We start from the raw sequence: 17,407 nt of genomic DNA on the forward strand, positions 1-17,407 counted from the left end.
GAATAAAATATATACATAAGAAAGTTAAAATAGGACATTTTAAAAAGATCATAAAAATTGACATAAAAAGTAAAGAATTCATATCTTATGAATTAAATAATAGCAGTGAAATTAAAGTATAATGATAAGAATGATAAGAAATTATCAAATTTAGTTTCAGTTTTAATTAATTAAAACAGCTCACCAAAACCTCAACCTATCCTTTATATTTGACAATATTTGATTAACCATACCTATTTTTATTTAACTGAACTGAGTTTTCTTTTATTTCGCGCTGAATTCAGCTCCGCGCTGCGAAAGAGAGAGAGAGAGTCGCGGCGCATTTTGCCTGATTTCTTTTGATTAATTATCTTTAAATATAGTGAGTTTTTACCATTAACTTTACTACACTTGAAATACCTTATTTATTAAAAGACTTTTTTAAGAAAACAGAGGTTTTGCCAAACCCGCTACGCGCGCCTGCGGTCGTTTTTGAGCGCTGGACCAGATTTTCGTTAATGAATTAATATAATATAATTTTTATATAATTGACGGACAGCCCCAGAGGCCAGGGTGACAATGTGCTATACTTTTCAGATAAAAAATAATAAAACATTTTAAGTTAAATAATAGCGAAGTGAAATATATATGTTTAGTCGATTTGTTCATTGTGCTTATTTTTTATTTCTAAAACTCCAGCATTTGAGTGAGAATAAGCATCTGTTAAAATTTTCAAACAGCAGAATGCCTGTCTGCTGAAATTAAGTTACAGTTATTAAGTCTGTGTTCTGAACATAAATATAAGTCCTTATAACTGTCATGCATATTTTTAAGTATATTTTATTTTTATAGTTAATTGCTGAAAGCTCTGGGTAAGTTTTTTTTTTACTGTGGTAAAGAAGTGATGGTATGGTTTTTTTGGAGCGCAGGGTGATCATGATTCAGTTTTTGGTGCGCGACTGACCATTGAATTTCGACGTCCTTTCACAGGATCAATCGCGCAACGCATTTTTCCGCGCCAAGATAGAAACACGCCAGAAATTTACCTGAACACACGTCATTTCCAGACCACCACGCCCATCAACTACACGCCTTGCGCGGGGTGTACCATAGGGCCCCTAGTATGACATCAGTTTAACACAACTTGTTAAACACAACTTGACTCGAGAATAAAATGCTCCTTTCTCTCCCTCCGTGCTTCTTAAACTGTCAGCCCAAGCAGTTAGCCTGCATTTCATAACAAATATAATGACTTTAACCTTGGAATATTACTACTTTTTTTAAAGATTTATATCTAATTTTATCTGATTCTTTCTTTATAATTTAGTTAGGCTGATTGTCTCACCCATTTAGCTGTATATCCCCCATCACTAGTGATGCCACAAGAGACAACTTTAATCTCAAAGTCATTTTTTTTTTTTTAAGCGTGGCCCTAAACATATTTGTACTTTAGTTACTGGCCCATTTTATCTGAACATTGTGTCAGAGCTCAGAAGAACTTGCTGATACTCTGATTACTCTTATAGTTCCAAAACAATTATACTTTTTTACATTTTATAACCAAAAAATTATTTAAGAGACTCATATTAATTCATAAAAATAGCATTAGATGTTGGGTGATAAAATAAAGATAGAAGTTGTTTGTAGGTGAGAGCACTGTGGTTTAGATTCAGATATTTGGTTTATTTGTTAGAGAAGCGGCTGTGTCTACATTTTCGGAGCAATGTATTCCCCGCCTAATGTTCTAATTACAGAATTACCAATCCCGTGTCCTCCTGTACCCGAGAGTATGCACTTACCAGTTAGACTCACACTGATCCTGATCATAGTGGCAGCGCTTAGCCCGCTGGACCATCTGGAGCCCAGAAATATTTTTAATACCTTGTGGATTCCACATCACAAAGAACAGAACATAGTGTTTCTAATAAATGTTTATGGAGTGTATATATTTAATTCATTAGAAATGCTCATAATTAAAGTATATACAGTAGAAACAGAGTGAAACTCCAATAAACAGTGCAGTGTATCAGTAAAAACACAATGCTTCATCACCAAGTCCAAAAACATTAGAATGCTTTTACAAAGTGTCGTTAATAAACTGCAGTAATTTTGTTTTTTCTACAGAAGGGGCAGTAATACAGTATTACAGTAACAGCTGCTGTTAAACTGATCTAAACTGAAATATAAAAACTGCAAACTTTTGCAAACTACTTTTAGCTTGAGTACATCTCCAAATAATCACATTTAGCAATTTCTGATGCTCAGGTACTGGTAAGATGATAAGCCAGTCTGACGGCATTAACAGAGTATAAAAGTGCGACTAAATCTGCAACCAAACATGAAATTTTCACAGTGGAATGTACCTGCCAGACAGCAATGCTGGCAGCAATCAATACTGCAGAAAAACAGCAAATAGTGTATGGTATGTGTCTTTGCAACCAAAATACAGTACACACATCAAATTTGTTGTTCCTGATTTGATCTATTTAACATTGCACCTTATTTAAGTTGTTCAACAGCTCTACTACCCCTGAAGAGTAGAGCTGCACCAGATATTCAGCAACTGAAATAGTTTTCACTTTTAGCGTTCAGTCTAGTATCAAATTACAATTCAAACAAAGTGTGAATTTGAGTATTTTAGTTAAATGAACCTGGTTAAATGGTGTTTAACCAAATGTTTTTTTTTTAGTTTAAACAGATAAATCACTTTTTACAAAAGTTGCAAAATTGTAGATATCACAATCCATGGTTTCATTCACTATTAATGTAATGAAATCAAAACATCAATCAACCATTCCACATCACATTACTTGTTCTCAATTAATTAATTATGTACAAATAAAAATAGGTGGATTTTCCCCTTTAAATATTTACAAAATATATAATAAATCCTGTCTATAAAAATGCAATGTGAGTTGTTAGTTTAGTTGAATTACACACAAATGAGGTTTTGCTTTAAGAAAATCCAAGGCACTTGTATCTATTATATTTTAAAATTACACAGTAAATTTGCCGGTATTAAATGAACACTGATTAAACACTTTCAACATTTAACATTTTACAATTACCCAGCTATGATTTGTTACCTGACTGAAGCTCAGTGATTACCTGTTTAAGTAGAAAAATAGCCAGCTTGTTTGTTTCCATGGCTGCAGCACACTGTTTGCTTGAAGTTGTGTTCTATACCTGGCAACCTGCAGTGTGGAAATGGAATTGGGGGAATGGTGGCAGGCAGATTTGGAAGCTAAAACCTACACAGATTACCGTGACGTACCGCACAGTTTAAATAAGAAAATACTGAACCTGAAGCTCTGCTGACAAGAGCTAACAGTGCTTAAACTCAGCATGTTTCCTTAATATCTGATAATGATGCATCCTGATCATGTTATTTATGACTTACTACAGAAAATATAATCCTTAATGGTCCTTTAATATCTGTCTGAGAAAACTGCCCCTAAATGTTCATTTAACACTAACAATGCTGTTTTAATACTGGCAAATTTACAGTGTAGGACTTCAAATACATGTTTTTAAGGTTTTATTGAAGTGATACCACCAGTCATTAAACAGCTGAGAATAATAAGGTGAGGTAAGGTGAGGTTAGCCCTGCTCCAGCTAGAGTAAAACCTGTGGCCACCTTTTTTTTGTGGATTACCTTTGAGGAAATTTCTGGATTAAAGCATCAAACAGGTTAAACATTATACATTAATCATAAGTTAAAGCAAGATTAGCCAAGTATGATTAGAGATCATATCTTCCAGAGTCTGTAGTAGTTTATATAATTTGGAATAAAAGCTAGTTTATAAGTTACTGTAGTAGTGGGCTTTAAAAACAGTAAAAACATCAGTAACAACATTCACTCTGTTTAAAACACGTTTGGCAAGACGGCACGACTTGGCTTCAACTTCTAAAATGAAAACATGATGCATGCAGAACTCATCACTCTCACTTCAGGAAAGTAGTCCATAAACGATCCGTGTGGTGGAAAGTGCAGTCAGTGTACAGTGGCTGGAAAGTGTTGAAACTGTTGTTGCCAAATCGCTGTACTCTTCACAAACACAGCAGTTTTCTCACACTAATCGTCTTCACAAGGTGCTCAGTGATTGTCTGAAGCAAACACTAAGAAGAGAGAAAATACAGACATATAGTGTTAGTTTAAATTTAGCAATAATAAAAATCATTATTATTATTGACTGTGATTGAGATGCAAATAATCATGAGTTATAATCAGCAATCACACAGTTTTATCACCAAAGTTTTTCAATAAGGCTAACCACCCTGTACAGTAAAACTACTGACCTGAGAACAAACAGTATGAGGATAAAAGTATAGGGACACCTGCTTTTCATTTAAAATTAAGGGTATTAAATTGTGGAGTATTGCAGTGAGGCTTTGATTGCATTCCACTATAATGACCACCCCACCTCATCATACCCAACTCCCCAACTCATTCCCAACTCCCTGACTCATCCCCAACGTATCCCCAACTCCCGACCCATCCCCACCTCTAGACTAATCTGCAGCTCATCCCCAAATCATCCCTGACTCCTTAACTCGTCCCTAACTCCCAGACTCATCCACAACCCATTCCCAACTCCCCGACTTATCCCAGACTTATTCCTAACTCCTAGACTCATCCCAGAATCATCCCTGACCCCTGACCCATCCCCACCTCCAGACTAATCCGCAACTCATCCCTGAATCATCCCTCATTTCCAACTCACAGACTCACCCCAACTCACAGACTCATCCCCAACTCCCAACTTATCCCAACTCATCCCCAACTCCCAGACTCTTTCCTAACTCCCAGACTCATTCCCAACTCCCAGACTCATCCCCGACTCCCCAACTCGTCCCCAACTTCCAGACTCATCCCCCATCATCGTCCACTCCCGACTTATCCCAGACTCATCCCTGACTCCCAGAATCATCCCTGATTCCCGACCCATCCCCACCTCCAGACTAATCCGCAACTCATCCCCGAATCATCCCTCATTTCCAACTCACAGACTCATCCCCAACTCACAGACTCATTTCCAACTCCCAGACTCATCCCCAACTCCCAGACTCATCCCCGACTCCCCAACTCGTCCCCAACTTCCAGACTCATCCCCCATCATCGTCCACTCCCGACTTATCCCAGACTCATCCCTGACTCCCAGAATCATCCCTGACTCTCTGACCCATACCCAACTCCAGACTAATCCACAATTCATCCCAGAAACATGCCTAGTCTACCAGACTCATGCCCAACTCCTAGCCTCATCCACAACCATAAAACTCATCCCTGACTCCAAGACTCATCCCCAACCCCCCCAAATTATCCCAAATCATCCCAACTCATCCTAACTCCCAGCTCATCCCAACTCCCACACTCATCTGGCTCCCAGGCATATTCTCAACTACCAAACTTATTTCCAACTCCCAGACTCATCCCCAACTCATCCCCAACTCATCCCCAAATCATTCACAACTCATTCACAACTCATTCACAACTCCCAAAAAGTATTGAATAGTGCACAATAATTAAAGAGAATCCATTACCAGACCTTAATAGTCAGTAAACACATTGATTAAAAGGGGTGTGCACAATCATTTAGGCATTATTGGGTAAATCACATAATTGAGAATATACAGTTTATGCAAAAGGCCAGACAACAGACAGCCACTGCTCCTAAAGTGATCCATTATTTGCTTCATTGCCAATATATCTTTCTGTGTTTTGGATTTCTACTTTAATTAAATACAATTTCAAATAAAGGTTTTATTTGTTGAATCTGTTCATAAAAAGGACCTGTGAAATTAAACTTGTGGGAAGTCTCATATTTTTTTCTCTCAGAAATTTTGAGTAGCTCTGCTTCACAGCCTCCAGCAGCCCCCTAGTGGGCTGTCGGGGGTAATGCTGAGTACTGATTTATTAGTCCATTTTCAAGTTTGTTATAATGTGCTATGAGTTAAAAGCTGGACACACCTCTTCTCATTTAATGTGTTTTTTTCTGTTTCTGTGTTTTTTTACTTCAGTCCTTCACTCTCAGAACTACAGTTTTATTATTATTAACATTAGTTTCACTGGTCCTACAGTAAAACCCTGTGAAACGACACAAGACCTGCTCTATTAAACAAAAGTCACCAACAGTTCACTACAGTTTCTGCACTACAGTTAATAGATAAATAAGGTAGTAAACACTGTAGTTCACTGCTCGGCTCTCTTGTTGTTTTTTTTCTCTGTGTAAATCCTGATTCTGAGATTCTCAGTAGGATAAAATACTGTATTAACCAGAAACAATAATCAATTAAACATCTTACTATAATACTAATTTACAGACTGTAAAAGAGCGGGAAAACTCCACTCAACAGAAAAATTAAGAACAATTGGTGAAAGGTATGAGGACCTGTATATATGTGTGGTTTACACGTCAAGATTACTGTGTATAAATAAGCATGTGTGTGGTACATGTGTTTCTGTGAAAGGGTTTAGTTTAATTTGGTCATCCGTGATATGCGGTCTAAACAGTTTGAGAACCACTGCCTTAAAGAACAAATTCCACATGGGAAAACCTTATTGAATATCAGATTCTTCGGAAAATTAAATGCGTGAGGTTTAAGAACAGATTTGTTTGTTGTAACTGATAAATATTGGTGAATGAGGCCCATCATGTTCAGTACAGATACTGGAAGCATACTTCTCTCACGAAGGCCTTGACCAAAGCTATGGTAGAGACGGTACAGCCCCCAGAACAGCACACTTTTAATGACCACTGAAACCACACAGCCTGTTATGGCGGCAGCCTCCAACGTGTAGGTCTTACTTTCTCCCCACTGAGTGATGATCTGCAAGCAAAGAGCAACACATATTATATAGACAAAAAAATTAAGCAACTGCTAATTCACAGCTTCTTCAATTGCATTATTTTATGTTATTTTTTAGAAATGAAGCTGTAGTGCTTTCTTACTGAATTAATGCTTTTCTCCAAAAGTATATATATATATATATATATATATATATATATATATATATATATATATATATATATATATATATTCTTCAAAAGTACTTTTAATCAAATTTAAGCCAAAGTCTGATCAAATTCATGTAATTCAAAAATAAACACTTTTGCTACAACTGTGCTAATTCATCTTTATGTAGTTGGCATGGTCTGGTACCCACAACACCAACCACACGTATGCACTTCATATCTGCAGAAGATAAGGAGCAGGAACGGAGAAAGGTGCTTTAATGTGGTCAAATAAATTGTAAACTCCATAAGCGCATATGATAGCGCAGCTTCTCGGTTTCGATACATCAGCTCACAGACACCTTGTGCTGATCCACATCACCCTTTGGAGTGATGAGGGGAGTGCGCACCATCTCCCACCCAGAGAGAGCAAGGCCAAATGGCAGCTGATGGCAAGCTGCATGATCGGGATTCAAACCAGCGATCTACCGATCATAGTGGATCCTCATTTAAGTTCTTCTAAACATCAGTATGCAGTAAGAATGCACATGAGCAGTACTTTTTTGATTATCAGTGCTATATGGAAAAGGTAAATGTTACCGAGTACAGAAGGTAAATGAAATAAGCCAGCTGTGGAAGATTCTGGAGGAAGAAAATCCAAACCAGGAGCTTCACTTCTTTTAGCACCTAAAAAGAGGAGAGAAACAAATGATATATTAGCAAAACGTGGTGATTTACTAAAGGTACCGGTACCTGAAAATTAAATCCCCTCTTTATATTTTTTTTGAGTAAATGGCTTTTTTTAATTTGTGGAATCTAGAGTTGAGTTTTTTTTTTCTCCAAATTTTTCCCATTTTCTCCCCAATTTACATAACAAATTACCCAACCCACTCATTAGGCCTCCCCCTATCACTAGTAATGCCTCAACACACCAGGAGGGTGAAGACTAACACATGCTTCCTCCGATACACGTGAAGTCAGCCACCGCTTCTTTTTGAGCTGCTGCTGATGCAGCATTGCAGAGTAGCCAGCGCGTTTGGAGGAAAGCGCAGCGACTCGGTTCCGATACATCAGCTCACAGACGCCCTGTGCTGCAGACATCACCCTAGAAGTGATGTGGGGAGAGAGAGCGCCATCTACCCACCCGGAGGGAGCAGGGCCAATTTTAATCCCTCTGAGCGCCGGCAGCTTGATGGCAAAGCTGCATGAATGGGGTTCCAACCTACAACCTCCTGCTCATAGTGGCAGCGCTTTAGACCGCTGGACCACTCAGCGCCCCGAGTCGAGCCTTTTAATGCAATAAGTATGTATTATTATTGTGTACTGTTATTGTTACTGAGAGCTGTGCCTGCTGTGCTCTAAATGGACACTTTATGCTGTAGGAAACAGTCAATCAAACCCTTTACAGGTTAAGGGCTTTTAACACAGCAAGCAGGAAATTACTCCATGCTCCTCAGTACAGCTTTTTGTGTACATAGAAAAATTACTAAAACAATTATTTAACATAAGAATATTATTCTATAATAATAAGTATAATAATATTAATAATAAAACTATAAATGCAAAATTGTTGTGTTGCTAAATGGGCAGGGATAAAAGGTAAATAAACAAATATAAATATAAATATAAGTTCTTTACACACGATTACTCTCACAGTTCTTCTCCAGCTCTATTCTTACCAGTTTCAGTCTCTTTCAGAACAAGCTGTTTAAGGGCTCTGACACTTTTATGCAAATAGTTAATAAGCTGTTGCTGGCTACATGTTTGCACTGAGTAAGCTTAGATTTCCAATGTCAGATAAACAAATGGCAGATATGGGTCATCACACTAATAAATGGGTCTTGAGGACACAGATAAACCTTCTTTTTTTTTTGTGACTGCTATATAGCTTTTTAATGTGTAAGAGATAGAAACACTATCTAGTCCTAGTAAAAAAAAAAGGTGAGCACAGGAAATGACATAAAATATTGACAAGTATTCAGTCTGACTCACAGCAATGGCTCCAGTTGCAGCAGTTAAGCAAGCCCAGACCACCCCAATTCCCAGAATGATCGTGTGGAAGTACGACACAGAGGTGCCTGAAGTCAGGATTAGGATGCACAGGCACAGCTGGTGAACAGGAAAAGTGAACATGATTACTTTTTGGAAAAGAAACAAAAGATTTACAGTTTCTTTTTAACTCAAATGATCAAATTATGAATTGTGAACTCCATAAGCCCATATGATAATGCATAATGTTAAGAGCCTCTACCATGGTCTTGTTGGAACAGCTGTAATTTATTGTAGAGATCCTCATTCTTTTTTTTTTTACTTTTTTAGTGACTGCTATATAGCTATTTAACGTGTAAGAGATAGAAACACTATCTAGTCCTAGTAAAAAAAAAGTGAACACAGAAAATTACATAAAATATTGACAAGTATTCAGTCTGACTCACATCTCAAATTTTCAGTTTCCAGAATTTGCTTCTTTAGTTCTGCACTAGACCCTTCCAGATAATACAACTTATTAATAATGTAAAGCTATTGTTTCTCAGTGATCATAGAAAACATTTACAGTCACTGATATATTCAGTTAATGGTATGTATTGTTGTCACAATACCACAATTACGACTTTTAATATGATACAAAAATTATACCATAGCAAAAACCTAAAACATAAGGAATTAAAGGAATAATAGAAGATCAAACAGGGAACTAAAATTATTTGTTTTTAAAAACAGAAAAAGTTAAGTGTAATGATGTTTATTCCTCATTTCAAGTAAGAACATAATATGTTTTTGGAATGTTTTTGATGATTTGTACAAAAACTTTGTATTTTAAACTAGATCTCACTGATTAATAGACACTCAATACATGTCTATGGCAATTGTAATTTCTAGAAATAAAACACAGGATGTCATACAGAACGTGTATGACTTCATCCAACAGTTGCATCTCATATTGTATCTATGGGGTCCTAGCTAGTTACCCTAATAAACTTATCCTTTTGCTTTCAAATTTAAAACATATATTATATACAAACACAATCATCATCATTATTATTATCAATTTAGGAAAAATTAAATAGATGAAAGTTCATGATCATAACACTGTTTAAAACTGATGTAGTTCCTGTTGAAATCACCTGGGCCTGAAGATCAAAGGTGACCATGGAGAAGCACAGGTTCAGTATGAAGTACTGCTCCTGCAGGCTCTCTAAAGCTCCGCCCACACGGAAGGCCATCATGTTGGGTGTTTGGATCAACAGAACGCCGCAGATCACATGCAGCAAGCCCACACACAGGATACACACAAAGCGTGCCTGCAACACACACACACACACACACAACAAAACAATGAATGTCTGAGAGACATCTAACAACAAAATACAGCCAGCGCAGTCAATCATTTACTGTCAGACCGATAATAAGATCATATAACTTACTGCTATCAAGATGATCACTGACCTAAATGAACTGTCACTGAATTAAATAGTTCATATACACTGTCATTCAGAAGTTTGGAATTAATGGTTTCAATAAAACTAGTTCTATATGGTTGCAGAATAATTCTCTACACTAATCTGCTTATTTGCACCTGGAATATTAAATGTGGAAAATAAAAAATGTCTAAGCAGAGTAAATGTGCCCAAGACAATGTCAAAATATTTGATTCAAATCAAGTTTGCCATCTAATTAACTGCAAAATAAAAACAGCTACAGTTAGAACTTCATTGTGTTTATAACTGAGTAAAGTTCACTGCATTATATTTAAATCAGAAAGCTATTATATTTCACATTATACTTCCCCAGTGTTCCTACATGTAAAGCAAGAGCACTGCTCTGATAAACTGTGTAAATGTGAACCCAGTATATATCTTTCTACGTCTTTTTCTGTCACTTCTGCTTTTGTAGATTCTGGAAGTTTCCTGCTGCTATTGTTAGACAGTTGAGTAACTTCACACGTCAATCTGATACAGTTATGTAGAAGTTGTGTAACTTTGCTCGGTCAAACTGAATCTAAAGCTTAAAATCTACAGTTTTAACTTCTGTCATGGAGATTTACTGATCTGCAGATTCAGATTACTGCATTTTCTGATCCAGAACACCTGCTGTAACTCATAAGTGTTCTTAACGATTAGTGCAGTGGTTTTCAACCTGTCGGCTGCTGAAAGTGGGCTGTAGACCACTTTTTTTCTATTTTGCAAATTAAAAAATAATTTAAAACATAAAGATAGTTCATCAAATGTAATTTAATACGTGAAATTATTTAATAAAATGATAAGAAGTTCATTTATTTGCAAAACAAAGCATGTTTAGGTCGAGCTCACTGACTGCACATAACAGGCAGAGATATATGTAGATTAATAAGCTGGTTACATTATTAATGAGAGTCTGACTGAAGTGGTTGTCCTGTGCTATGCGTTTTGATGTGTTTGATCTTTTTTGCTGCCTCACTGCCTAAAAATTCTTCTTTTCTGATTTTTCTTTATGTAGTTAAGTAGTTCTTGGCATAATCTGGATTAGAACATTACTCAAGTAGGTCTATTCACTGTATACCTGTAACTCTGCCTCTTCACAACTTTACAACTGCTGCTCTTAAACTAACAGTAAGAGGCAAGAAATTCAAGTAATTAATTCTTGACGAGTTCAGCACAGCTGTTAACTGAAAGCCATTCCAGGTGACTCTACCTTTTAAAGCTGACTGAGAAAATAAAAATATTAAACAGATTCTGTCAATTGTAAAATAATGAAAAACACTGAATATAAGGTGTGTCCAAACTTTTGAGTGGTACTGTATATAACTGTATATAAAGATGCAAACATACATTAAAATATTAGTTTAACAACATTGGATAACGTATTACTTATCCAAAATGCAATCAATCAGTCAATGCATGTTTGTTGTCTGACAGAGATGCTAGGCTAATGTTGCTAAGTAATACAAATCTTAAAATATGCTACAATTAATTTAATTTGTTTTTAAATGAATCAAAACACTGTTTTAAGTTTAAACCGAAATATTTTATAAAGCAGGCTTGATGGCCTTGTTTAAACCTTGAAGCTAAAACTGGAACTACATTATGCACATGAAATCTCTTTTTGTTGTATTGTTCCGTTTTCACACTGAACTGAATGTGTGGGATAATACCGCATAATATGCAATATTAAAGTGTCTCTAAGTGGCTGAAGTTTCAGTTCTTTGGAGGAGTTATTTTTTTATTTTATTAATTGTTTAGCGCTTAAAGAAAGTCTATAGTTTTCTACATAGTCAAACTGCTTATCTATTAAACAAGAAGTTAAAACAAGTCAACATGTCAAGTGAATGTGACGTAATCATCAGGCCCTGTTTGGTGGTACAGTACCATTAAAAGTGGGTCGTGGGATTGGAGCACGCTGAAGTTGGCCACCGAACGCACCATGACCACGATCACGCTGAGAACAAAGACAATCAGCTCCTGCCTGTTCTCCTGCAGAACCCCCCGTGTGATGTAGTACATGCAGAACACTAGAGAGAACACACACATACAAACACACACACAAGATATGAGGTCATTTTGGGCACAGAGTAATCCAGTGTTCTAAAGCGCTGCCACTATGACCAGGAGATCGCTGGTTCCTGGTCATGCAGCCTGCCATCAGCTGCCAGAGCCCTGAGAGAGCACAACTGGCCTTGCTCTCTCTGGGTGGGTAAATGTCGCTCTTTCCCCCCTTCACTGCTAGGGTGATATCGATCAGCACATGGCGTCTGTGAGCTGATGTATCGATGTATTTGAAAGTGCTGCATCAGCAGCAGTTTGAAAAGAGGCGGAGTCTGACTTCACATGCAAAAGGCATGCAAAAGGCATGTGCTAATCTTCACCCTCCTGGTGTTGTGGCATCACTAGTGATAGGGGATCTATAACTGAGTAACAGAGGAATGGGTGGGACAATTGGCCTAACTAAATTGAGAGAAAACAAGAAAAAAATGAAATAAAATCATACCAAAAAATATGAGGTCATTTTTAAACAGTGCAGACGGAATTAACAGCTTGAACGTGTGTGAAAGATATCATTAGCATATTAAAGCATCTTGCTTGCTCAGAACACCACAGCAACCATCTGCAGCCACAGCCTGGAAAATCTTTAAAATTGTTCCAGCTGCATTAAAAAAAAAATACACATTCTAGTTATTACTGTTATTAACAGTATATTGCAGTAGTAGTATAATCCTGGTTGTGCTATGTGTAACTGTATGGCAACATAACAGTGTTGGCTAATATCTTTTTGAGGGTCTTTCACAACATCTAGCTTCTCTAGGCATCTCTCCAAATGAGCATGCCTGGGTAAAAGCAAAAGAGGAAATGGGGAAAAAAACAAGTGAACAACCCTAATAAAAAAAACACTACAGTGGAGATGCCAGAGTATAACTGAATTGTTTAAGGCAGTTATATGAGGTAAGGATGGAGAGAACACCAAGATTTATTAAAACAAATGTTCTCTAAACTCCTCCTGGTGGCGCTATAATCAAATGAATAGGTTAACTCTCCAGTGAAGAATACTAATTGTTAAATTCGTTATAAATAAATATAACATTTCTGGTAGATAGGAGTATTTTATTCTTTTTAGTAACACAGATGCTGTGAAGTATCATAGAGAATTGTCTTATGATATATCAAGTATCACAGAATCACAGTACTATCTAGGGCTGCAACAACTAATCAATTAAATTGAATAAAAACAATTATTGATATAGTTGGCAACCTACACAATAATTGATTAGTTGGGTTTACATTATTATACACATAAGTACAGTTGCTACTATCTAATGTAGGGCAGTAATCCAATCAAAGCTGTGGCAGTAAAGCGCTATTAAGCTGAATGCATTTTGGAGCCACAGATGAAGGAGATTTACGGTAAGTAAAGTCTCACACTTATTATTTTTTAGAGCCTGATAGAGTAGTTAAACAAGAATTAGTAAATTCATTCTTAGTAAATCAATATCTCACTTCACCTTAAATGTGGTGGCAGTTACAGACATTTCAAGGTCTTTCCTGACTGACGTTGTGTGAAAGTGTTTGAGAAACAGAGATAAAATTGTATATTCCCATTAAATACACTGCTGTTGTTGTTGTTGAGTTATTAAATAATTAAACATTATAAAATTAATCTGGAGTTACTTCTTCACGTAATACACTAATATTTTAATAATGGTAGATTGTGTGTTCCTTTTACAATTACAAAATTAGTACAAAGACTATACTATATAAAATGCTGGAAATTAAATTTAGCTTATTTAGCTTTTTTATCTAATTATCTTTTTTTTCGCTCTATAAGGCGCACCTAAAATTCTTACATTTGAAAAGCAACAGTGCGCCTAATAATCCGGTGTCCCTTGTGTATGAATTATTTCCAGTTAGGTTGTAAAGAACAGTAAAGCCACTCCACTGAAGTACAGGGTTATAAGATGAGTTTTCTGTGAATTGTTTCTTCAGCACTGAGGCTAAGACAGTATTAGCATTAGTCGCTAATCATAGCGCTAACTCTTTTGCTGTTTAGAAGTGAGTATATCAGATAGTAGCATGCGTGTTTGCCAGGTTAGAACAAGCTTAGCGTGACAAACCGCTAGCTGATATCTCTCTGGTTTTCTGGAACACTTAGGGTTCTTCAGTATAGTGCTGTTGGACGGTGTTTACTAGCACAAAGCGCTGCTAACCATGAACAGCACTGGTGCTAACCACGTAACTAACCATGTAACTTTAAAAGAACATTTTCTTTACTTATCCCCCTTTTTCCTTACTATTCTCCCCTTGTTCTTTTACTTAGGTGACACCCTTGTTTCTTACTATTGTTGCCTAAAATGGGCCTAATAATCTGGTGTGCCTTATGTATGAAAACAGACAAGAAAAAAGACGTTCATTGATAATGCACCTTATAGTATGCTGCTTCTTGTATTCCATTATATATATTCCAATATTTATTAGTTGCAGCCCTTAAAGCATTGTATGGTGAGATGCCCTGTGATACCTACTCCTAAAATTCCTCCAGTCACTTACAGATGCTCACAAGCTGGATCAGGGAGACGGTGAGGTCATCATCGCTGGCTGCACCCTGACTCTCCTTCTGGATGTTGATCAGAGTGAGGATGAGGAGGGCCAGCAGAGAGCAGAGCGTGAAGCAGAAATACACCTTCACCAGACCCGGCAGCTCCGACCACCGCTTTATCTGGATGGAGGAAAAGAGACATGGTGCTGACTGGGAAACATTTTCCAGAAAAAGGGATAAATTAAATGAACTCTTCTGATGAGTGTGGGGTACCACACATTACACACACACTTACTGGTCCACATGGTGTGGGTAACAGCTCCCTGTGCCTGGGCTGAAGGTTTGGGGAAGGCAGCTCGTTGGTCTCCTGCTGCCGAGGGAACACCAACGGACTAGAAAAGTGGAACGAGACACGTTAAAATTAGACCTGTATAAAGTACTAGAGACCCAGAGTTAAATAAAAGTATAAGTGGAAGTACTCAACATGTTTTTAACTTAGGCATTGCACTGAGTAGTTTACCGTAAAATGTAGTCTTAAATTACTGAAAGTAAAAGTACAGTACTGTGTTATTATTGTAGTTATTACAGAAAGAAGTGTAAAGTTCTCAGAGTAAAAGGCAGAACAGGAGCAGTGAGATGAGCTGAATGATGAGCAACTTCATCACTGTAGCAGTTACTAAAATAGCTATTGTGCAGTTTTCATTCATCTAGCTGCATAACTTTAATAACAAACATGCATTTAGTAGCAGTTAATAATTAACATTGTACACATTTATTAGTTTACCCTTCTAGCATCTACTAACAAATGGCCTGTCTGGAGAATCAGTGTAACTATTAAAGCACATCCAAGCTTTCATGAGCTGCAGCCTGTTGATGATTAGCTAACAGCCACATGATTCCCCCTCTCTCATCATGACCAGAACCACCACCCTGATCCTATGAAGTTATGCAGCTCAATAACACACAGTTTATACTTGAATATATCCAGTTTAATAAACGAGTAGCTTCTCTAAATATATCCTGGAATCAGAAAATGCCACACACTTCCTTCTACAGAGAGCTGGTTAAATAGTGAAACAGCTGTTTTAGAGCTGCTCTTGTTTTGATAACTACACTAGAGCAGTTAGACAGTTTTTATAAAGCCGCTGCTGTCACTGCAGCAGACCCTCAGCCCCTCCTCCAGCCCGGACCCGAGCCCGTCACTCTCAGCACTCACCGAATCTCCTCCATGCTGCCGGACTCTGGAGGAAGAGCTCGCTGAGCTCTCTATATCTCCATCATGTGCTGTAACAGCCCGAGTTCTGCTACTCTTCTGCTTCAGCTACATTTTGGGGAAACATGCAGGCAGTGGGCGGGGCTGCGTGCACACGTCATTACGCAGCCTCTCCGCGCTTGGTGACGCCGCCGCCCGGGGTCCTATTATTTTTCTGATAAAATATAAACCTGTAGCAATGAAAAAAGATTCAAATTTAAAGTTGAATTATGTACCTTTTGTAAGTCAGAAGATAAATCTCTGGAGCATTTGCTTTCTCATGACAATATTCACAAAACATCAGACACCAGAAATTGGATTAATATCAAACTTAATATTCCTTCTTTTGAGGTAGAGGACATTTTATTTTATATGAAAAACTTAAGTTCAGCTCTCTCTGATGCTATAAATATAATTTAACTTTTAGCAAAATACCACATTCACTGCGGAAAATGGAAGAGTAATAATACATCTTTCCCCTGTTTTATAAATTAATTTATGTAATATTATTCTTCACTAAGTAAATAAAAAAACTGGAAAATTGCTAGTATCATCTCACACCAGATCTCAGATCTCTAGTAACCTTTTGTTCTGAGATAATCGTTTTATAAACTTGCTTCTCTATTCTGTATGTTTGTGTATGCAACCCCTAGCTTCTAAATTGTAGCTGTTATCCTTTTGTGTGTTGCTAAAAAAAACAAAAAAAAAATGTAAGTTAGCAATGTAAAGATATAATTATTGTTTTTTTTCCTGTACTGTTATTTTAATCATATTTAATATGTTAATTTTTTAACACAAATTTGAAAAATTTCCATCATGATTTATTTTTTCTAAATTATTTATTAAACGGGAACTCCGGTGTAAAATGGACTTTTGGTGATAAGAAGTACTTACCTGGATGAATAGCACACCTCCGTTCTCCCACAGCGTTCCGAGATCCAGAAATTTTAACAGTTTGTCCAAACACCCTTCAGACTGGGAGACACGGGGCAAAATTTGACCCGATAAATCTCTTTTTACACAGTTTCCAGAATGCACCTACTCAGTGTTATACATGCCACCTAGAATTACAAGGAGAGTTGCTCTACTAGATGAAAAACAAACTTATTTCAAGCTAAAGGGCATATTACAGTTAAATACAGGGGATGTCTGCACATACGTCAGTAGTTTCTTGAAAAATACAGGACTAAATAACATTATTTTTTCTATTTTGTTT

At 36.9% G+C, this 17,407-nt stretch overlaps 1 protein-coding gene across 1 annotated transcript; it reads right to left on the minus strand.

The window, feature by feature from the left end:
* Positions 1-1,906: 1,906 nt before the first annotated feature.
* LOC103022408 (uncharacterized) lies at positions 1,907-17,337 on the minus strand. The gene is made up of 10 exons (XM_007237040.4): positions 17,086-17,337; positions 16,156-16,382; positions 15,235-15,331; positions 14,951-15,119; positions 12,281-12,423; positions 10,061-10,237; positions 8,928-9,044; positions 7,536-7,622; positions 6,663-6,810; positions 1,907-4,098 (listed from the first exon to the last, which is right to left on the minus strand). The coding sequence occupies exons 2-10, from the start codon at positions 16,167-16,169 to the stop codon at positions 4,076-4,078; spliced, it is 975 nt and encodes a 324-aa protein (XP_007237102.1). The 5' UTR covers positions 16,170-16,382; positions 17,086-17,337; the 3' UTR covers positions 1,907-4,075.
* Between the last annotated feature and the right edge of the window lie 70 nt (positions 17,338-17,407).

This window comes from Astyanax mexicanus, chromosome 12 (assembly GCF_023375975.1).
Source record: "Astyanax mexicanus isolate ESR-SI-001 chromosome 12, AstMex3_surface, whole genome shotgun sequence".
NCBI lineage: Eukaryota > Metazoa > Chordata > Actinopteri > Characiformes > Acestrorhamphidae > Astyanax > Astyanax mexicanus.

Excerpts from the sequence above, each read along its gene's own strand:
- LOC103022408 (XM_007237040.4), bottom strand. Across the intron at positions 6,811-7,535 it reads TCATTTACCTTCTGTACTCG|ATCATCACTCAGTGGGGAGA; the intron begins GTAACATTTACC and ends CTTTGCTTGCAG. Across the intron at positions 4,099-6,662 it reads TCAAGGCCTTCGTGAGAGAA|TGTTTGCTTCAGACAATCAC; the intron begins GTATGCTTCCAG and ends CTCTCTTCTTAG.